This window comes from Melanotaenia boesemani, unplaced genomic scaffold, assembly GCF_017639745.1.
Source record: "Melanotaenia boesemani isolate fMelBoe1 unplaced genomic scaffold, fMelBoe1.pri S9Exx1, whole genome shotgun sequence".
In the NCBI taxonomy this organism is placed as follows: Eukaryota; Metazoa; Chordata; class Actinopteri; order Atheriniformes; family Melanotaeniidae; genus Melanotaenia; species Melanotaenia boesemani.
This window is the reverse complement of record NW_024580591.1, coordinates 126,914-150,305: the sequence shown is the minus strand read 5'-3', so window position 1 is coordinate 150,305 and position 23,392 is coordinate 126,914. Positions and strand designations below refer to the sequence as shown.

At 40.7% G+C, this 23,392-nt stretch overlaps 3 protein-coding genes across 3 annotated transcripts; all 3 read right to left on the bottom strand.

Annotated features, from left to right (window-relative positions):
- Window positions 1-8,363: 8,363 nt before the first annotated feature.
- LOC121636112 lies at window positions 8,364-13,657 on the bottom strand. Its single transcript, XM_041979417.1, has one exon. It carries the CDS (start codon window positions 13,449-13,451, stop codon window positions 8,463-8,465), a length of 4,989 nt encoding a protein of 1,662 aa, XP_041835351.1. The 5' UTR covers window positions 13,452-13,657; the 3' UTR covers window positions 8,364-8,462.
- A 16-nt stretch (window positions 13,658-13,673) lies between these two features.
- On the bottom strand, window positions 13,674-14,733 carry LOC121636106 (OTU domain-containing protein 4-like). The gene has a single exon (XM_041979411.1). The coding sequence runs from the start codon at window positions 14,731-14,733 to the stop codon at window positions 13,678-13,680; it is 1,056 nt and encodes a 351-aa protein (XP_041835345.1). The 3' UTR covers window positions 13,674-13,677.
- A 34-nt stretch (window positions 14,734-14,767) lies between these two features.
- Window positions 14,768-18,598, bottom strand: LOC121636105. Its single transcript, XM_041979410.1, has 14 exons — window positions 18,418-18,598; window positions 18,210-18,313; window positions 18,080-18,122; window positions 17,645-17,968; window positions 17,425-17,492; window positions 17,186-17,251; window positions 16,904-17,050; window positions 16,763-16,795; window positions 16,534-16,653; window positions 16,368-16,406; window positions 16,217-16,273; window positions 16,024-16,077; window positions 15,163-15,594; window positions 14,768-14,776 (listed from the first exon to the last, which is right to left on the bottom strand). The coding sequence occupies exons 1-14, from the start codon at window positions 18,521-18,523 to the stop codon at window positions 14,768-14,770; spliced, it is 1,602 nt and encodes a 533-aa protein (XP_041835344.1). The 5' UTR covers window positions 18,524-18,598.
- Window positions 18,599-23,392: the final 4,794 nt, after the last annotated feature.

Here is a 23,392-nt window from a genome sequence, read left to right as displayed (position 1 = left end):
AACGCATTACAACACCTGTTGTCATGGCAACATAGCATGTTAGCTAGCAGAATTAGCATGCAAGCAAAAAATGCTAACTAAGTATATCAACATTTCAGATTTTCAGCTGGTTGTTTTACCATGTTAAATATGATGTGACCAGGTTACCTACAATGCTAGGAAAAGGTGTATGAGACGGGTGGCGGGGTCCAGGCCGCTCGGACCCGATGGATGCCGCTTGCGGCTTTAATTATTAGGGTCCGAGCCATACGAAGTATGGCGAGACCCTATTGTAGTTGTAATGTTTATTATTATTATTATACTAAGCGCTTCGAGGCCAAATTTGACCCCCTAAACACCCATGAAAAGTTGTGAAACTTGGCACACACATCAAGCCCGGCGAAAATCGCAATATTCTAAGGTCCGCATACACTTCAATGCAAAAGTGGCTCAACAGCGCCACCTACAAAAAATGAAAATGCCCAAATGAATGGGGCCCCGAACGTTTACTTCGACTTAGGAAGACGAAACTCGGTACACACGTGTTACACCACGAGTCGATCAAAAAAGTCAATCAAACACATGTTGCCATGACAACGGGGTGACCGCCATCTTGGTGTGTACCGCCATTTTTTGGCCATTTTTGGCACTTTACACACATCGTATTTGAACGAACTAGTCTGAGGGGATTCGTGCGATTGACTCCAAACTTGGTGGGAAGCTTCCTGACAAGTTGGGGACCAAACGCTATTCAAATCTTTCTAATAGCAGAAAGCGTGTTACCATGGCAACCGACGGAAAAACGCCTTCTCGCCATGAAACACGGTTTGCTCATATCTCCATATAAATAAATGGGATCTGCACCAAACTTGACAGTATTCATACCTGTGACACCCCAAGCCCAGCAAAGTAGTCAATCAAACACCTGTTGCTATGGCAACGGGGTGCCCGCCATCTTGGATTTCACTGCCATTTCAACGAACTAGTCTGAGGGGATTCGTGCGACAGACTCCAAACTTGGTGGGAACATTACTGACAAGTTGGGGACCAAACGCTATTCAAATCTTTCTAATAGGAAAAAGCCTGTAACCGTGGCAACCGACGGAAAAAGCCTCCTCGCCATGAAACACGGTTTGCTCATATCTCCATAGAAATAAGTTGGGATCTGCACCAAACTTGATAGGATTCATACTTGTGACACCCCAAGTCCAGCAAAGAAGTCAATTGAACACCTGTTGCTATGGCAACGGGGTGCCCGCCATCTTGGATTTCACTGCTATTTGAACGAACTAGTCTGAGGGGATTCGTGCGATTGACTCCAAACTTGGTGGGAAGCTTCCTTACAAGTTGGGGATCAAACGCTCCTCAAATCTTTCTAATAGGAAGAAGCGTGTAACCGTGGCAACCGACCGAAGAATGCCCTCGCCATGAAACACGGTTTGCTTATATCTCCATAGGAATACGTGGGATCTGCACCAAACTTGACAGGATTCATACACGTTGGGTCCTTAACGCGTTACTCCACCTGTTGTCATGGCGACATCGGGTGGCGGGGTCCAGGCAGCTCGGACCCGATGGATGCCGCTTGCGGCTTTAATTAGGGTCCGAGCCATACAAAGTATGGCGAGACCCTATTGTTTTCCAAATGTTTATTAGGGTCCGAGCCATACAAAGTATGGCGGGGCCCTATTGTTTCTGCTATGTTTATTATTCTCGTTCTCCTAAGCGCTTTGACCCCAAATTTGACCCCCTAAACAACCATGAAAAGTTGTGAAACTTGGCACAGACGTCACGTCCGGCGTAACTCGGATATTATAAGGTCCGCATACACTTCAATGCAAAATTGGCTCAACAGCGCCACCTAGAGTCACCAAAAATCACCACATGAATGGGGCCCCGGAAGTCTACTTCAACGTAGGAAGACGAAACTCGGCACACACGTGCACCACCCCGAGTTGACCAAAAAACTCAAAGTAACACCTGTCGCCATGGCAACAGGGTGCCCGCCATCTTGGCGTGTGCGGCCATTTTTTTGCCATTTTTGCACTTTACACACATCGTATTTGAACGAACTAGTCTGAGGGGATTCGTGCGATTGACTCCAAACTTGGTGGGAAGCTTCCTGACAAGTTGGGGACCAAAAATTGTTCAAATCTTTCTAATAGCAGAAAGCGTGTTACCGTGGCAACCGACGGAAAACCGCCTTCTCGCCATGAAACACGGTTTGCTCATATCTCCATAGAAATACGTGGGATCTGCACCAAACTTGATAGGATTCACACTTGTGACACCCCAAGTCCAGCAAAGAAGTCAATAGAATATCTGTTGCCATGACAACGGCGTGCCCGCCATCTTGGATTTCACTGCCATTTGAACTAACTAGTCTGAGGAGATTCGTGCGACTGACTCCAAACTTGGTGGGAACCTTCCTGACAAGTTGGGGAACAAATGCTATTCAAATCTTTCTAATAGGAAAAAGCCTGTAACCGTGGCAACAGACCGAAAAAGCCTCCTCGCCATGAAACACGGTTGGCTCATATCTCCATAGAAATACACGGGATCTTCACCAAACTTCACAGCATTCATACGTGTCCCACCCCAAGTGCAGCAAAGAAGTCAATCGAACACCTGTTGCCATGGCAACGGTGTACCCGCCATCTTGGATTTCACTGCCATTTGAACAAACTAGTCTGAGGGGATTCGGGCGACCGACTCCAAACTTGGTGGGAACGTTCATGACAAGTTGGGGACCAAATGCTCCTCAAATCTTTCTAATAGGAGAAAGTGTGTAACCGTGGCAACCGATCGGAAAAATGCCTCTCGCCATGAAACACGGTTTGCTTATATCTCCATAAGAATACGTGGGATCTGCACCAAACTTGACAGGATTCATACTTGTGACAACCCAAGTCCAGCAATGAAGTCAATAGAACACCTGTTGCTATGGCAACGGGGTGCCCGCCATCTTGGATTTCACTGCCTATTTGAACGAACTAGTCTGAGGGGATTCGTGCGATTGACTCCAAACTTGGTGGGAAGCTTCCTTACAAGTTGGGGATCCAAAACGCTCCTCAAATCTTTCTAATAGGAAGAATGCGTGTAACCGTGGCAACCGACGGAAGAATGCCTCTCGCCTATGAAACACGGTTTGCTCATATCTCCAGAGGAATACATGGGAACTGCACCAAACTTGACAGGATTCATACTTGTTGGGTCCCTGACGCATTACACCACCTGTTGTCATGGCGACATCGGGTGGCGGGGTCCAGGCAGCTCGGACCCGATGGATGCCGCTTGCGGCTTTAATTATTATTATTATTATTTTTCTAAGCATTTCGAGGCCCAATTTGACCCCCTAAACACCCATGAAAAGTTGTGAAACTTGGCACACACATCAAGCCCCACGTAACTCGGATATTATAAGGTCCGCATACACTTCAATACAAAATTGGCTCAACAGCGCCACCTAGAAAAAAATAAATTCCCCAAATGAATGGGGTCCCAAAAGTCTACTTCGACGTAGGAACACGAAACTCGGCACACACGTGTAACACACCAAGTCTAACAAAAAAGTCAATCAAACACCTGTCGCCATGGCTACGGGGTGCCCGCCATCTTGGCGTGTGCGGCCATTTTGTGGCCATTTTTTGCACTTTACACACATCGTATTTGAGCGAACTAGTCTGAGGGACTCCTGACTCCAAACCTGGTGGAAAGCTTCCTGACAAGTTGGGGACCAAACGCTCCTCAAATCTTTCTAATAGGAAAAAGCCTGTAACCGTGGCAACCGAGGGAAAAACGCCCTCGCCATGAAACACGGTTTGCTTATATCTCCATAGGAATACGAGGGATCTGCACCAAACTTGACAGGATTCATACAGGTTGGGTCCTTAACGCATTGCAGCACCTGTTGTCATGGCAACATCGGGTGGCGGGGTCCAGGCAGCTCGGACCCGATGGATGCCGCTTGTTAGGGTCCGAGCCATACAAAGTATGGCGGGGCCCTATTGTTTTCCAAATGTTTATTAGGGTCCGAGCCATACGAAGTATGGCAAGGCCCTATTGTGGTTGAAATGTTTATTCTACTCCGTTCTTCTTCTAAGCGCTTTGACCCCAAATATGACCCCCTAAACACCCATGAAAAGTTGTGAAACTTGGCACACACGTCAAGCTCGGCGTAACTCGGATATGATAAGGTCCGCATACACTTCAATGCAAAAACGGCTCAACAGCGCCACCTACAGTCACCAAAAATCACCACATGAATGGGGCCCCGGAAGTCTACTTCAACGTAGGAAGACGAAACTCGCCACACACGTGCACCACCCCGAGATGACCAAAAAACTCAATGTAACACCTGTCGCCATGGCAACGGGGCGCCCGCCATCTTGGCGTGTGCGGCCATTTTTTTTCCCATTTTTTGCACTTTACACACATCGTATTTGAACGAACTAGTCTGAGGGGATTCGTGCGACTGACTCCAAACTTGGTGGGAAGCTTACTGAGAAGTTGGGGACCAAACGCTCCTCAAATCTTTCTAATAGCAGAAAGCGTGTTACCGTGGCAACCGACGGAAAAACGCCTTCTCGCCATGAAACACGGTTTGCTCATATCTCCATAGAAATACGTGGGATCTGCACCAAACTTTACAGGATTCATACGTGTGACACCCCAAGTCCAGCAAAGAAGTCAATTGAACACCTGTTGCTATGGCAACGGGGTGCCCGCCATCTTGGATTTCACTGCTATTTGAACGAACTAGTCTGAGGGGATTCGTGCGATTGACTCCAAACTTGGTGGGAAGCTTCCTTACAAGTTGGGGATCAAACGCTCCTCAAATCTTTCTAATAGGAAGAAGCGTGTAACCGTGGCAACCGACGGAAGAATGCTCTCGCCATGAAACACGGTTTGCTTATATCTCCATAGGAATACGTGGGATCTGCACCAAACTTGACAGGATTCATACTTGTGACACCCCAAGTCCAGCATTGATGTCAATAGAACACCTGTTGCCATGGCAACGGACTGCCCGCCATCTTGGATTCCACTGTCATTTGAACGAACTAGTCTGAGTGGATTCGTGCGACTGACTCCAAACTTGGTGGGAACCTTCATGACAAGTTGGGGACCAAATGCTCCTCAAATCTTTCTAATAGCAGAAAGCGTGTTACCGTGGCAACCGATTGAAAATGACCTTGCCAAGAAACACGGTTTGCTCATATCTCCATAGGAATACATGGGATCTGCACCAAAGTTGACAGGATTCATATGTGTAACACCCCAAGTCCAGCAATGAAGTCAATGGAACACCTGTTGCCATGGCAACGGGGTGCGCGCCATCTTGGATTTCACTGCCATTTGGATGAACTACTCCCAGGGGATTCGTGACACCGACTCCAAACTTGGTGGGAACGTTCATGAGAAGTTGGGGACCAAACACTATTCAAATCTTTCTAATAGGAGAAAGCCTGTAACCGCGGCAACCATGAAAACAAGCCTTCTCCCCATGAAACACGGTTTGCTCATATCTCCATAGCAAAACATGGGAACTGCACCAAACTTGACAGGATTCATACACGTTGGGTCCTTAACGCATTACACCACCTGTTGTCATGGCAACATCGGGTGGCAGGGTCCAGGACGCTCGGACCCGATGGATGCCGCTTGTTATTATTATACTTCTCCTAAGCGCTTCGACCCCAAATTTGACCCCCTAAACACCCATGACAAGTTGTGAAACTTGGCACAGACCTCAAGCCCGTTGAAAATCGCGACATTCTAAGGTCCGCATGTACTTCAATGCAAAAGTGGCTCAACAGCGCCACCTAGAAGTCAAGAAAATACCCCATTGAATGGGGTCCGGGAACGTCTACTTCGACGTAGGAAGACGAAACTCGGCACACAAGTTTAACACCCCAAGTCCAGCAAAAAAGTCAATCGAACACCTGCTGCCATGACAACGGGGTGACCGCCATCTTGGCGTGTACAGCCCTTTTTTGCACTTTACACACATCGTTTTTGAACGAACTAGTATGAGGGGATTCTTGCGACCGACTCCAAATTTGGTGGGAACCTTCCTGACAAGTTAGGGACTAAACGCTCTTCAAATCTTTCTAATGGAGAAAGCGTGTTACCGTGGAAACCGACAGAAAGACGCCTTCTCGCCATAAATCAGTTTGCTCATATGTCCATAGAAACACATGGGATCTGCACCAAACTTGACAGTATTCATAGTTGTTGGGTCCCTAACACATTGTAACGCCTGTTGTCATGGCAACACAGCATGTTAGCTATCATATTGGCATGCAAACAAAACATGCTAACTAGGTATATCTACATTTCAGTTTCACAGCTAACCCTTGACCATATCACCTAGGATGTTTGCACGTTAGATAACATGCTAATAAGTTAGCATGATAGCAAAAAATGCTAAGTATATCCAAATTTCAGTTTCTCAGCTAACCCTTTACCATATCACCTACGATGTTTGCACGTTAGCTAACATGCTAACAAGTTATCATGCTAGCAAAAAATGCTAACTAGGTATATCCAAATTGCAGTTTCTCAGCTAGGCTTTTACTATCTCACCTTGCATGTTAGCATGTTACCTAGCATTCTAGCATATTAGCATGCTAGCAAAAATTGCTAACTCGGTATCTTAAAATTTCACATTCTCAGCTAGCCATTTTATCATGTTGCCTAGCATGTTAGCACGTTAGCTAGCATGTTAGCAAAAAATGCTAACTAGGTAGATCAATATTTCAGATTCTCATCTGGCCATTTTACCATGCTACATAGCATGTTAGTACGTTATATAGGCTGCTGGCAAAAAATGCTAACTAGGCACAATCGCATATCAGATTGATAATGATGAAGGTATTTTAGCATATTACACAAACACCCCACAAACATGCTGTATAGATTCAAAGTAATTTATTCATATTACAACAAATTAGAACACAAGTTTGTAAGAAGTCTAAGAATGTAAGATATATCTGAACTCTAAACTCATTATCTAAACTCTTAGAGGCTCCTCTTGTTGCCACAATTTACAGTTTATTTTCTAACTATATACACAGTATGTAATGGGACAAATGAGCGAAAATAATACAAAAAGACTGTCTTCCGTCTGGTTGAACATCCTGTTGCCAACTGCTACATCCGTGTCCTAGGGAAATGACAAAAAGGTATGAGTGTGCATATTTGTATATACAGACATGCACATGCACACAATCACATCCCACATGTATTTTTCTAGACATCAATTCTCTTCTAAATCTAGTAATACATCATAAAAACAGGTTTGCATCATCATAACATAAGCAATACTATTGCTGCAGGCTGGTCAAGGCCGAACAGATACACATCTACTATGCCTCTTTAATAACAGTAAAGACACACTGCCACTATTGAATATTAATTTATGAAGCCTCAGGTTACAGCTTTTTGATGCTCTTCATGCTCAATCACAATCAGCACTTTGATCCAACAGAGCTCAGCTTAACTCTTCATCATTGGCTTCTGTCAAATAAAAAAAACTGCTAAAATCTAAAAACTGCAAAAAAGTAGAACAGACCCAAACTATAATACATATAAACCAGCCAGATAGAAACAAAAAACCTGAGACTATTTTTTTTAAATTACAAAGACTTTCTGAAGAGTGGAAGAGTGTGTGTGAATAAACTAACTGTGTGTGTAGGATAGTGAGCAGTTAAATTTACTTTTACATACCTTAGCCGGCGTCAACTCATTATCCCTGTAATTAAACTTAAACACAGCAGTTACATACAACTAAAATGATATAATTCAATAAAACCCACAGAACAAGAGGCACAATCCTAACAACATATAACTAATTAACCACACTGAGGGCATGACCTACAAAACCTGTATTACCAACCATTTACCATTTGGTCACTAAATTTAACAACTTTTCTGGCCACTTTAACTACTTCTTCTGAATACAACAACCAACAACAAATCTACTCACTATTTTGACATTTTCACTACCTTCTCTGGAAGGTAGACAGGAAGCACAGAATACCTTATGAATGTGGACTAATGTAGTATTGGTGTAAAGGATATCAACAGGGGACAAAATTTACTGACTACATGCAAATTAGTCATGACAGGGAACTCAGGTGAAGAGCAGCACATTCAATACATTTCGATTAAATTCATTTAAAAAATAAGATAAATTTAAGTTTTAAGCATTTGGGCTGTCTTACTTAAAAAAACATATAATGCCCTCATGATCACTAAAATATGTAGGCACCACTAGCGCTTCTACTCTATAATTACTATTTTTAACATAAACATGATCAATTAAGGTGCCTTTCTCTGTAGTGGCTGTCGACAAATGTTGCTCATATCCTCGGTCTGTCATTTTCTGACAAATTGTTGAGGACTTCAAAATGTCCTCATTGAAATCACCCAAAACAACAATGGTTCCACTTTGTGACTCTAACACACTTAACAATTCTTCAAAATGCCTGAAAAAGAGAGACACAGGATATGATGGTGGCCTGTAAATGGCTGCTATTAAAATGTTGTATGTGACACATTTTACAGCTAAACACTATATTTAAACCTGCAACTGTGACACTTTCAAATTCTACATTACTGTCACAGTACATGCCAACGCCACCATGTTGTTGGCCTTTAAGGGACATTAACACTGGATTATCGCTATGATAGGCTAAACTGCGTGGGGCATTACTAAACCTATAACCAGTGATTTCTACAGAATCTAAGCTAACATCAGCAGGTATCCATGTCTCTGTCACAGCAATACAGTTAGGCTGCAAATGCTGTGCACAGTGGGCCAAATCTGAGACATGGCGATTTAAACTTTGAACATTTATTAGAAATACTCTAAAACCATCTTTTACTACTGTGTGGCTTTCAGTTATAAATGGTGGCATATTAGCAATCGCCTGTTCAATCTTGTCATTACAATAAACAGACTTTTCTTTAAACTCTTGAATAATTAAACCAGACAGGCTTCTAACTCTGCTTAATGCCACATATGCCTGTCCTGGTGCAAAGACCTTAGCTAAAGAGACAACAGCACTATCTACTGTAAGGCCCTGTACTTTGTGTACAGTACAGGCCCAAGCTAACTTTAAAGGAAACTGTCGTCTCAGGCCTTTTTTATTGGCTCTCTCTTCCTGAGGTTCAATTGGTACTGAACCCATTAACTCTGCTGATGGATAAATGGTTTGTTTCCTCGTCTTTAGGCCTACCTTATCATCATCAAATTTAACATATACTCTGGGAGGAAACATATTCTTATCAGGCTGTTCTATGTATATCACTGTGCCACATACACCATTTACTAAACCGTCATTGACATCGATGTTTTGAGACAACATGACTCGAGCATTTTTACCCAATAACAGCTCTCTTTGTAAAGCTGTTTTCTTGGCCCTAATATGATGATCTGGCTTTAACTCTAATTTACCAGTTTTTTTATTATAACCAAAGTCCTGTGCAGTTATAACTATGTAGTCAGGACATATGCTCATTAACTGTTCCTCATTATATTCATCAACCTGGGAATTTGTAGCAAAGATGTGTAAGGCTGTGCTCTCTTCACCTGTTTCACACCGTTTTAAGACGTTTATATCGTCTGCTAACATTGGCGTACCTTTTCTGTGTGTTCGCATTCTATTTAATAATTGCGCAAACTCTTCATCTTTTTGCCTAACTATTGTTTTTAACTCTACAAGATGAAATAAACTAGACCACAAGTTCATTTGTACATCTTGTACATACAACGCTTTCCCCTTTACTGGGGGCAACTGATAAAAATCTCCGACCGCGATTATGCTCACATTACCGAAAGGGTTATAGTCACCAGTTTGTTTGATTTGTCTTAATCTGCCATGGACATAAGCCAATAAATTATGATTGACCATGGAAATTTCATCAATTATGACTATCTGCAAATCACTATATTTAACACGCAAAGAATTGAGCTTTTCCTCACTCAAAGGTGTGTAAGGTAGGCTCACGTCTTTGCCAATGCCAAATGTACTGTGGATAGTCGCTGCCTTTAAATTATAAGCAGCTATTCCGGTCGGAGCCGTTAATAAAACACAAATGTTATCTGGATTCTGACAAGTTGGTGACAATAACCTTGTGGCCTCGTATTGAATCGCTTTAACTAGGTAGCTCTTTCCAACTCCAGCTCCTCCAGATATAAACACATGGAGGGGTTCTGGGTTTCTACCATTGACTTTATCTAAACACCAGTTACGGATTTTATAGAAGACTGACAGCTGCATCTCATTCAGAGATCTAATTAATTCTAAGCCCTCACGCCTACTAATTACATTATTATTCTTTTCTAATTGACACACCTGATCATTCCTAACAGCCAAATCTGGAATGTTGTCTACGAGTTCCCGACCTATTTCTTCTGCATCTTCCGCAGGTGTCTGTTCTTTTTCTCTAATTTCTTCTTGACACTCTAAACGCTCTACTTCTTTTTCGGGGCACAGATTTCCCCAGGCAACTTCAGGACCACCCTCATTTTCAAGTTTCTTTTGCAACTCTTCTAATTCTTCTGAATCTTCTACCTCAAATTTGTTCCTATTCGTATCGACGACAGATTTCACGGTGTGTTCTGATCCATCACTAAAGATCACGGAACCATTTTCATAAAATTGTTCAAACGTTTTGCAATCAGCAGCTTTTAAGTCATCTTCTACGCGGTACGGCAAAAACAACTGTAACTGGCTTTTAAAATATAATTCGGGGTTTTTTGTTTTTGAAAAGCGCGCATAACGAACTACAGCGGGTTTTGTTCGCGTTCTTTTAATAATAAACCCTAATCCCCTTTGCAACTGAATCGCATTCTTTGATTTTTCATTTCGTTTTAAAAGACGATATTCAGACACAAACGTTGCTATGCACATGTCATTAAAAGTGCTATTATTAGGCCTACTTCTATAACGATCTACGATACTAACCATCCACACATCATCTCCCGTTAGCCCACATTCTTGGATAACACTAATTGGTTTACTCATTTTAACTATTTTGTCCCCTGTTGGTATAAACTCTACTTTACGCGAATTCTCCTTCAAATGCATTCCCGTTAATCTATAAACTGCTTCTTGAGCAGACACGTCGCGACTGTTTAGATAAACGCTGCCAATTTGTTTCAGTGCCTCTTTTGCACTGACGTTGTCATCTTTTGTTGCTTCTTTATGAGCTTTACTAAGCAACAATCCTACCTCTTTTTCTGATTTGCTAATGTATGAAATAATATAAACTATAACGGCGTACGCGTCTGTCACAAATTGAATATCTAAATTTGCATTCCAGCATTTTAATAGAGACTTGTTATATGGATTAATCCATGCTTCGTTAATGTCTCTTTTATATACAATTTGGGTTTTATTCATATTTAGACGTTTGTAACATATTTCAAATATTTGCTGATTGATATTTAAACTATGAAACAACTCATCTAAACTATTAAACGTCTTGTTCTCATCTTTTAACGCCTTTTTCACTGACTCCAGAGTGCGTACTGCCAAATCCTTATCAACCTTTAGCAGATTATAGTAGTACTCATTTCCACATGTGCACTGTTTTCCTTCGTATTTTTGATCGAACCTATTCTTACATTTATCACACTCATTTGTAGTATTCAAATGAACATTAACAAGAAATGTCCTACCTGACACTGGTCTGGGAAAATTAAAGCGACATTCAGTGCCACCTTTCTTACAGCTTTTTGAATGCCTTTTTGAATGTTGCTGCACAGATGTGACCATCTCCAATAACGTCTCATCCTGTGCTGGTAGCTCACATGTTACATACTTATCAATAAAAGCTACCACTTCTTCGTCTTTGTTTGTATTAATTTTAGGCGCATTTTCAATCCAGAAAAGACAGTGCACATGAGGACTCCCGCGACACTGAAACTCCACCCGATAAAAGTAATCAATAATTTTTCCTATGGGATTTGAAGGAGACATAAGGACCTCCTTCAAAAAACAGTGCCAGCGGAAATCAAACATTCTGGCGGCAGTGACAGGATTACGACGCAACAGATCGCATCTATCAGTCCACTCTAACTCTTCGAATGTCTGTGTTCGACCTTCCTGTTTTAAAATTGTTTTAAGAAGGTTTTGCCATCTCAGATCCGCCGAAGAGAATGAACAAAACCACGTGGGAATCCCAAGTTGCCGAACACAAGCCATCAGGTCTTTCTGTACTCCCTGCCAAAATGCTGGAGTCCCTCTAATCGGCTTAAGAAACCTGAAACCGTCATCTACATCCAACAACTGCTTCAAGGACTCCTCCTTTTCTACGCTCACCTCACCTCCTTTACCTTTTCTTAATGCTATACTTACTTTGGAGACAACCTGATCTACCTCAGACATGTACTGAGCAAAGAAAATATACTCTACATTCTGAGCAAACCTTCTATCCGCATGTAAAATTCGGTTATTAAAATAACGGCACAACGACAAATTATATACACGGCTTTCATGATACATATTACGACCTCGAGGAAACAACACTGGGAAACACCTTGCTTCATTTTCTCGATCTGTCAACAACTTAACTGGATTATTACCCTCAGCTGGTGCAACATTAACAATACTGTCAAAATACTGATCTAGAACTTCCTGACCAATATCTACAGGCATCAGACACGTATCTGAAAACATGCAATGTTGCTGCCGATCATGCAGCAACTCATCATCTTCTACATCATCCCCAGTACTCTCAACTACTTCTGCTTTGTCCTTCTCTTCATCCTCAGGTTGCTCTAAGACACACAACTCATTAACCCATTCTTCATTAAAATTTATGTCTTTATAAAACTTATTTGATTGCTTTAAAAACCGTAAAGCTTGCCTAATATGCATCGTATCCACAAACTCATACTGATAATGGCCTTTATAAGTTAACTTACGTTTTAATTTTACTGCCAATAAAGAGCCCTCCATATTTGATCGGGGCAACATTTTAGATGTTTGAACTACGTTGGATGGAACGCAGGTTACTGGTCCATGAACTCCATTTTGCCCACCTTTAGGTAATGCAAGCATTTTCATGAACGGAATATTTAAAGCAATCAAATGTTGTTCTAACCTATTCAAACAAGCCAATTCTGGGGGAACTGGATCTACTACCAAATTATTTGTTACACTTTCAGCAGGCATTTGCTCATGTGAAATTTTGTGATGACAAGTGTAACAAATCCAAAGATGCCCTCTACTTGAAGCCATTATCTGACACGGCTGAACACAATCCTCCCTACATTCATGTAAATAGTCTGTTCTAATACACCTATCTGCCAAAGAAGCTATGGCCGCAGTCTTGTTATAAGAATCCTTTCTACAACTCAACACCTGATGTGGAAACAACAGCCTGAAACAGACACAACAGATATACTCAGGACCATGTTCAACTTTGTTTAAAAACCTCTCAGTGAAGAACTCCATATTCTGTGTTTTGTCTTTAGCTTTATTTTCTTGCCTCTTTGATTTCACAACTCGTTTAACTAATTCTCTGTGACGAGCGTCTTTTGCATATTTTAATTTGCTTTGATCTTTAACATTTTCACGGTGACACGCATCTCTTGCATATTTTATTTTGCTTTGATCTTTAACATTTTCACGGTGGCGCGCATCTCTTGCATATTTTACTTTGCTTTGATCTTTAACATTTTCACGGTGAAGCGCATCTATTTGCATATTTTACTTTGCTTTGATCTTTAACATTTTCACGGTGAAGCGCATCTATTGCATATTTTATTTTGCTTTGGTCTTTAACATTTTCACGGTGACGCGCATCTTTTGCATATTTTATTTTGCTTTGGTCTTTCACATTTTCACGATGACGCGCATCTAGTGCATATTTTAGTTTCCTTTGCTCCTTCAGGTTTTGGCGGTGATGTGCATCTATTGCATATTTTCTTTTATTTATATTCCTAATTTGGGTTCTTCTCATTACTTTATTATATTTAGAAATACATAAACCGCGCTCTATATCATTTTTGCTAACTGTTGTGTCACTTTCGGATGAAACATCTCTAATTAAATCTTTGCCTGACAATCTAGTACGACACGCTTCTGAAAACTTTACTTTACAGTACTCATAACAACTTTCTAGTTTAGGTTCTTTAACGCAAACTACAGTTTCATAATGATTACCAAGGCAGTTTTCTAAATAAATGGATTTTTCTGACACACAACTGCTACTGCATCCATACTTTAGCCAACGACCACCAATAAATGTAAACACATTAATAGCTAATAAATCTGCTGTGGCTTGTATTTCTAATTCTGTCGCCCAGCTGCTAACGTAACGCATTTTTGATTTGTCTACATAATCTGCCACAGAGGAATAACCTTCTCTCAAACTACTTTGATATTTCAAATCATTTTTCATTAAATATTTAACAACCGCTCTCCTAATTTTGATGTGATGCTTTTGTGTGCCACTCACTGCCTGAGAAACGGCCCTAAAATAGCAGCTACCATCAGCAACTATGTCTCTATTTTGGCACGGAACGCCTAATTCACCGACACGACTAGACGCAGAGCTATTTACACTTTCATGCTCTATATTTAATTTGGTACACAAACTTTGACAAGTATTTTCACAGAGAGGGTTAAACATTAGCTTTTCATGTCCTTCACTGACTACTTCCACATCTGAACTAATCTGCCGACTTAACAGAACCTGTTCCTCAACAGCAAACTCTTCATCTGAAACAACCATCGAATCATTAATACGACCTTTCTTTGGCGTATGTTTAGATGGGCTGGAAAGGCCAACTTCATCACAATCTGCTGACAGCTGACGTTTTGCACGTTGCTTATTTCCATCATCAGATTCACCAACAAATAAGCTACTCGACACATCACACTCCCTACTGACATCAACGCCATTTATTTCAAAAGGCTTGCTACTACCACCAAACATCACTGCCAAACAACTAAAGTGATCAAACACTTCCCTTATGGAACCAAAGTACAAAACTACACTGGTACCATTAACATCCACCATGCCAGTAGCACTGCGTGAATGAGAATCAACAACAGCAAACCTACCAGTAGCAGAAATTACAGCACATGTATTTGAACACAAGGTCAAAAGACATGTCTGGTACTGAGATAACATCCTTTCCAGCCCATGTTCTAGAGTCACAAATGCTCCACACTCAATGAACTCTCCTTCAGTCACAGTGACATCACCACTGACAGTCTCAGGGAACGCAAACTTAAAGTTCTGCCAGTATAAAACGTGGTCGTTCGGCAACTCTGGGATCATCAAAAAGTCTTCTCCTGGAGGAATTAGACCATGGTCCTTCAGATGTGTATAAAGCTGATCTCCTAACCACAGAGCTAAATCTAAATCTTCTGTCTTCCAATTGAACACACTAGACACCATATGTCTGGCCAAACTAACCAACCCTATCGCCATACACTGAACTCCCGGATTCCTAAACCGACTGTGCCCCTGGTGAACTGAACCCCTAACAACATCAACATTACCCATACTCACCTCACTTACCTTCGCAGTAGTTGCCTCATCTTCATCAGTAGAAGACAACACACCCGGGCTCTGTGTTGTCTCAACCTAACCATAAAGGATATCAACATGCAATGGGCTCTAATCACTGTCATGTGTAATAAACTGCTGTCTGTGCACTGACATTTGTTCTCTGTCATGCTGAGTATGTGCAAAATTTATACTTTAAAACAATTTAGCAAAACCCCTAAATCAGGGGTGGCCAACGTCGGTCCTCGAGACCGGTTTTACATGCATCCCTGCACCAACACACCTGACTTAAACTAATGAGTCATTGTGCAGATCCTTTTAGGCTGTAGGATTCATTTAATTTGAGTCAGGTGTGTTGGTGCAGGGATGTATGTAAAACCTGCAGGATTGTGGCTCTTGAGGACCGACGTTGGCCACCCCTGCCCTAAATACATGAAAAATGTGTTTTTTCCTTAATTAACAAATAATATATACTTTACAGATATTGTTCATGTAAATGGTACTCACCGTCCTCTCGTCAGTGCGGCCAGAAGGGACCGGATGCCTGGACGTTGCCCTGACCTCAAGACAGAAATTGCAAAGACACATCTTCAGAGATGATACATACATATATATATGATACATGTAGACATATATATATACACATATACACACACACATATAAAAATACACAAATCTTAAGCACAATTACATTTCTTACCTTCTTCGACTCCAGAGCGGCCTTGGAGTCAGAAGAAATCCCTCGGCTGGATGCGGCCTCAAATAGAAAAGAAACGAAAACAAAGTTTATTTCACTTCACAAACACAGGAAAAATAATAAATACAAAGATTTATTTCCAAAATCTACTTACCCTTCGAGTCCTCTTGGAGTGGTGTTTCACACGCAGCGTCTGTCCAAAATGATATGGACACAGAACACATTTAGCGTTATAGAAGTCTATCGTTAATCATTTAGACTTTCAGAATAAAACATTTTATGATAACCCCTAAACACATGTTTGTCTGGATGCAATTTACCTTTGGCGGTGAAACACCAGCGAAGTCAGCAGGAGATGTCAGATTTGATGGAGAAACCTTCTCCATCTCCTCCAACATCTCACTGCTGAACAGCACAGGATTCAGGGGGATGCCAGCCGGCTAGAAATACAGAAACAGATATACACAAGCGTTGACTTTTCCTGCTTTAACCATTTAACTTCCAGCAAATATTACACTTCATGTTTTTCTATACAAATATCATACGAACCTCCCGCTGAACTGCACTGCATCCTCCAGAGGACTGAAAGAGAAAAAATATGTAGAAAAAATAAACAAAGGGGATTTTGGTCTGTGAAAAATCAATCAAATGTGAGTCTGACAGCTGTGACATTTCATGCCATATTATTACCTTGCCGCTCGGACCAACGACAGTCCACTCCTCGGGGCCAGGGCTGCGACGCACCCTCACCTCTCCCTTCACAACCACACGGGGAGTGAAGCGAGAAGGTGGGGATGGACGAGACACCGGCGGGGCTGGCGGCACGGTCTCCAGTTGCTTCAATCAAAAAATAAAGACATAATCATTAACAATATGCCTTTTCCACACTTGGTCAGCAGCCAGAATTACATCAAGTGAACACTTGCATATATTTCATAAGACGATTTAACTGTTTAAAATTAAAAGGACAACCGTGTAAGCAACCGTCCACAGCAGCTGGGCGAAGATCTCCATGCCGACGTCATCACTCAGGTGGACCTACGAGGGCGACATTCATGAAATGTATCTTTTTCCACAAAATCTCTCACTAGATACACACAGCTCTACACAGATAGTCTATCATCTCAAGATCAGAAGGTCCTGGATTCCACCTCAGCCTCTGACATGAACACGATTGCATCAAACCATGACAAGAAAAATGATCTACTTACACCATCGCGACTCCACAGGTTGAGACACTGCCGGGGGAAGTGGTCCGCGATGTGGAAGTACTTCACAGCTTTAACAAAAACACATAGCAGAGCTCTTTATGCTTGTAAAACAACAGAATTTATACATCTATATACCACTACACTGAAGATAAACTACAGCCATATTTCTGATGTAATCTGTGATAAACATGCAACAGCGCAGGCACATATTTTCACGTACCCATGCGGGCTGCCACCCGGTGGAACTCCTGGCGGTAGAGCTCTTGCAGGGAGTCCTCAACGGTCAACCTCGGAGGAAAGTCCAGCACACACACCTTCGGCCAGCGACTGCAGACGGTGGCCAGGTACCGCTCGAAGTCTGCAGCCGCACGACCGATGGTGTGCTTGGCGGTCAAGTCGTTGCTCGGAGCCAAGACGCACACCAAGTCGGGATCCTGAGGCACCTCAGCATGAAGCACCTCAGTTCTCAACTCGGTGGCGCTTGCCCCCGGCGTTGACATGAACCCCCACGCCAGACGACCCTCAGGCAACCGCACGATGCCATCTAAAAGACAAAGAAAGTTTCTACTGTATTTGTTTGTCTGTGTAACATTTTATAAAATACATTAATACAGTACATTAATACTTCATTGAACATAAAAATATAAGTAAATACCTGCAAGGCTTCGAAGATGGGAGTCACCAATAGCAAAAACCACCTGAATGAAAAGATGTTGGTATTTTTAGCACCGTGTATTGTTCACTTGGGTTTTCATTACGTTAGTATATTTCAAACACAGCATTACCTTTTTGCCGTGGGACTCCGGCGGAAGAACCAACTTGTGCTGCCGCCCGGTGAGCACCGACACCTCCCACCTCCTCACCTTGTGCCGGTGCCCAGTGCCACGCGCTACAGACATACAGAAAAAAACAGATCAGTACAATCACAGAATATGTGCACACTTGATTGTCAATCACTGAATCACAACCAATTAAAAATGCTTGGATACATACGTGCACAGCGGTCCATGGGAAGCTGAGGAGAAACGTCAAGGGTCCGTCTGTCCGCAGCACTCCTCCGAGCCGCCTGCGAAATCCTGAAGTTCTTCTTCCTCGGCATCTTTAGAAAAAAAAACAACCCACACACACACGCACCCTGGCACGCACACACAAACACACACCCAGCAGAGAGCAACACACCCACTCACACAAACAATCTTACACAAGTACTGGAAAACAGAGACAAAATAAGTTAGACTATATATATATATATAGATATAGATATATATAGATATATATATATGATAGATATTGATAATTATCAAAACATTTAAAAACATTAAACATTAGTATTGGTCTGGCCATTTTATGCTATTGCGCAATAGGGTTGTGCATCTTCACAGTCCATCATGTAGCTTAAAACTACAGTTATTACTTCCTCCTAACCAATCACAAACGGAGACCCAGGCATGTTCTATCATCAAGCCATACCCCTCTCAAAACACAACAGACATGTGAATGAATGATGTGGGACTCCACAAGACCAAAGAAAAGGTAGTTCACACACATTTATGGATAATGAAAAAGGAGCATAATCAGTATGGAGGACGTAAAGTCACACAATGAATTAATTAAATATATCATCCAATAATTATTTTAACGTGTCATTAAATAATGAAAATGATAATTAAACACATAAATGTGTTATTAAATGTATCATTAATTAATTAAAATACAAATGAATATATGTAAAACATTTATAATTATTTAATAAATAATTATATGTATATTAAATTATATTGCCACTGAGTAATGCTTGTAACACAGAATGATCGAACCACGAACTTGTATGTCACACCTCACTAATGTAAGTGTAATAACTTTCATGATAAAGTATTTTAGCAGAGGGAATCACCCCATTATCACAGTAAAAACGGCCTTAAATGTTTAGCAAATAAGGAGCTTAAACCAGAAACACACCGCAATAAACCAGCAAACATGATCCTAAAAAAACATATAACACCAGAGAAATAATTATATGTTTTTACACATATTCATTTGTACTTTAATTCATTAATGATACATTTAATAACACATTTATGTGTTTAATTATCATTTTTCATTATTTAATAACACATTTATGTATGTCATTATCATTTTAATTATATAATGACACATTTAAGTAATTATTGAATGATATATTTAATTAATTTATTTGTGTACCTTTATATCCTCCATAAATCAGAAGTGGCAAATTCATAATTAAATTATATTGCCACTGAGACATGTAACACAGAATGATCGAACCACGAACTTGTATGTCACACCTCACTAATGTAAGTGTAATAACTATCATGATAAAGTATTTTAGGAGAGGGAATCACCCCATTATTACAGTAAAAACGGCATTAAATGTTTAGCAAATAAGGAGCTTAAATGAGAAACACAGTGCAATAAACAAAGCACGCAGAAACATGATCCTAAGAAAAAAAAAAAAAAAAAAAAAAAAAAAAACACCAGCTAGCCTAGCTTGCTTCTCCTAAATATATATCCTGGGGATTTATTTTACTAAATATTCGATTGCTTTGGACAGTAGTGTTAACACATTATTATTTTAGTTCACTTTAAATAATAATAATAGTGATAAACTATCATTTTAATGCAGAGTATTTAACAGGTTACACGTCACATTAATCCACTTCGACCTGCTGTAAGCTAACACGGTGTAGAAAAAAGTTTCTTTTCCATTAATAAAAATCTTAAACTTACCAAGCAAAGCCACAAACACGTCCGAGAAGCTGAATAGGTTGTCCTGGATCGAAAAGGTCGAAGTTTGCTGGATAAATCCACAAGAGTGCCAAAGTTTTTCAGTCTGCTGTGAACTAGACGTATTGTCTGATCAGAAGCTGAGCTGAAAAGACCGAGGCTCGTTCACAGTCACACAAAATGTCCGACGGAAAATGCATCTTTCAAAAATCATCCAATCAGAGTTATGATCCTTGTCAACACGCAGTCACTTGGTTCGTGTAGCCCCTAAAAGCCATGCGCATAAAGTCCGTTTTGATTTGACAAATAGACACGAAGACCGGGAGAGAATTGCGGTGTGGAGGTCCTAACAGTGCAAGAAAAAAAACAAAGAGGCTGATTAAACAAAACTCCGCAAAAAATGGATAAACAAAAAAGAAATAATAACATACAATATAAGGAAATATTTTTTAGGTTGCTGTGGTGACTGCAGGTAGTCACGTGATCTGCGGCAGTGTAATGTTTTAGATTACATTTTACCCCACTTTCAGGTCCTCAATTTGGACAAGTGGCTGCAGATGCTTCGAATTGATGACATGCCATTTTATTACCCTAATGTATAGAAGGCACTACACTATTATATCACTATATAATACCTAATACCATTCACTTTTTCTTATGTGAGCTTAATAATAATTACATCTGTAACCCTGTTTATTGTTCTAACCATAAAACTAAATAAATAAAACTATTGTTAAATATGAACTGACATAAGCAGAATAACTGAATAATTAATATTTTTTTTTACAATCACATCATTTTTTTTTTTTTTTTAACTAATATCCAGCAGGACCAAGCTGTCTTTTCATTAATCTTGCTGTTGAGGCATTGTCTGTTAAAGGATGTGTGGTGTGTGTCTATGTATGTACACACATGTATACACACACACACTAAAAACTGCTGGGTTAAAAAAGAACCCAATCTTAACCCTGCTGCTGGGTCAAATATGGATCGACTCAGCACTGCTTTATTTTAAATCAGCAGGAATGGGTTATGTGTTGGACCCAGCACATTGGTTAATATTTTCTACTCTAAAAATGGATTAAAATGACCTGGCTGTATAGTTATATGTATATATATATATATATATATATATATATATATTAAAATATGGGTTATTAAACTACTAACAATTGGTTTAAAATGACCCAATATATTTATTTTAAATCTGCCTTTATAAATGGAATATAATAATAAAACACGTTTCAGTCATTTACTGGAAAACAAGGCACATGATCTCAATTTGTAAAAAGTGCAGAAATACAATGGAAAAAACTAAAATGAAAAAACATAATAGCTATTTAATATCTGGTCCTCTTCAGCTGATTTACAACGCAAATGTTCTGAAACACTCATCGAATGTACTCAAAAGAGATGGGTCTTCAATGGCTGTACTATATATATATGTATATATATATATACATATGTATATATATACATATACATCCCTTAAATCCACAACAAAACTGTGGATTTAAGGGAATGAGGAAGCTTCTATGCATCATTTATTTAATGTCATCCACTAACATTTTCTCTCTATTGAAGCAAAACTGTAATTTTTCTAGTGTCTTTGGGCTTCATACAGTAGTTTGTCTGTTATTTCTCTATCAGCAGTGTCAGCTTGTCACTAATTTTCAACTTCTTATGACTGAGTGAATTGTCCATGACACTAACTGCACAATGATTTGTGATGGTTAGCTCATATCTGCAAACAAATACATGGGATCTGCACCAAAGATGACAGTATTCATACTTGTTAGGTCCTTAACACATGAAAACACCTGTTGCCATGGAAATAGGTTCCCTCTGGATGGAGAGTTGAAGTGCTGGCTTCCTACTGTTTAGGACTCAGCTACTTCCATGTACATTATTTGAAAACAATCACACAGGTACACCGTGCTGAGTTAACCCATCTATGCCTGTCCCATGAAAAAATGGTAAGAAAAGTACACATTTTTAAATATGATTTGGCCCTTTAACAAAATGTAAATAATGGTATCTACCATTTATTACCATATGATATATTAAAAATAATATAATATGGTTTTCTCCTTCTGGGTATCTATTAGGGAACAGAGGACAAGTATGACATTGTGTTCAACAGGATTTTGAACAAACTTTATTCCTTAAATTGAAACAAACTGTCTCAGAAATGAGACATGTATGTGACACATATGTCACGTCAGGCTCTTATGGCTTGAGGTAAAAAGGTGAATGACACGGGTGGCGGGGGCCAGGAGGCTCGGACCCGATGGATGCCGCTTGCGGCTTTAATTAGGGTCCGAGCCATACAAAGTATGGCAAGGCCCTATTGTGGTTGAAATGTTTATTAGGGTCCGAGCCATACAAAGTATGGCAAGGCCCTATTGTGGTTGAAATGTTTCTCCTCCTAAGCATTTCGACGCCAAATTTGACCCCCTAAACACCCATGAAAAGTTGTGAAACTTGGCACACACGTCAAGCCCGGCGAAAATCGGATATTATAAGGTCCGCATACACATCAATGCAAAATTGGCTCAACAGCGCCACCTACAGTCACCAAAAATCACCACATGAATGGGGCCCAGGAAGTCTACTTCAACGTAGGAAGACGAAACTCGGCACACATGTCTAACACCCCGAGACGACCAAAAAAGTCAATCAAAGACCTGTTGCCATGGCAACGTGGCGCCCGCCATCTTGGCGTGTACGGCCATTTTTTTGACATTTTTTGCACTTTACACACATCGTATTTGAACGAACTAGTCTGAGGGGATTCGTGCGACTGACTCCAAACTTGGTGGGAAGCTTCCTGACAAGTTGGGGACCAAAAATTATTCAAATCTTTCTAATAGCAGGAAACGTGTCACCGTGGCAACCGACGGAAAAACGCCTTCTCGCCATGAAACACGGTTTGCTCATATCTCCATAGAAATACATCGGATCTGCACCAAACTTGACAGTATTCATACATGTGACACCCCAAGTCCAGCAATGAAGTCAATCGAACACCTGTTGCCATGGCAACGACATGCCCGCCATTTTGGATTTCACTGCCATTTGAACGAACTAGTCTGAGGGGATTCGTGCGACCGACTCCAAACTTGGTGGGAAGCTTCCTGACAAGTTGGGGACCAAACGCTATTCAAATCTTTCTAATAGCAGAAAGCGTGTTACCGTGGCAACCGACGGAAAATGACCTCGC

Excerpts from the sequence above, each read along its gene's own strand:
- LOC121636105 (XM_041979410.1), bottom strand. The coding sequence starts at position 18,523 with ATGCCGAGGAAGAAGAACTTCAGGATTTCGCAGGCGGCTCGGAGGAGT. Across the intron at positions 17,051-17,185 it reads TGTGGACGGTTGCTTACACG|CAACTGGAGACCGTGCCGCC; the intron begins GTTGTCCTTTTA and ends TTTTGATTGAAG. Across the intron at positions 16,274-16,367 it reads ACTCCAAGAGGACTCGAAGG|GCCGCATCCAGCCGAGGGAT; the intron begins GTAAGTAGATTT and ends TTTCTATTTGAG.
- LOC121636112 (XM_041979417.1), bottom strand. The coding sequence starts at position 13,451 with ATGGAGTTCTTCACTGAGAGGTTTTTAAACAAAGTTGAACATGGTCCT.
- LOC121636106 (XM_041979411.1), bottom strand. The coding sequence starts at position 14,733 with ATGGTTGTTTCAGATGAAGAGTTTGCTGTTGAGGAACAGGTTCTGTTA.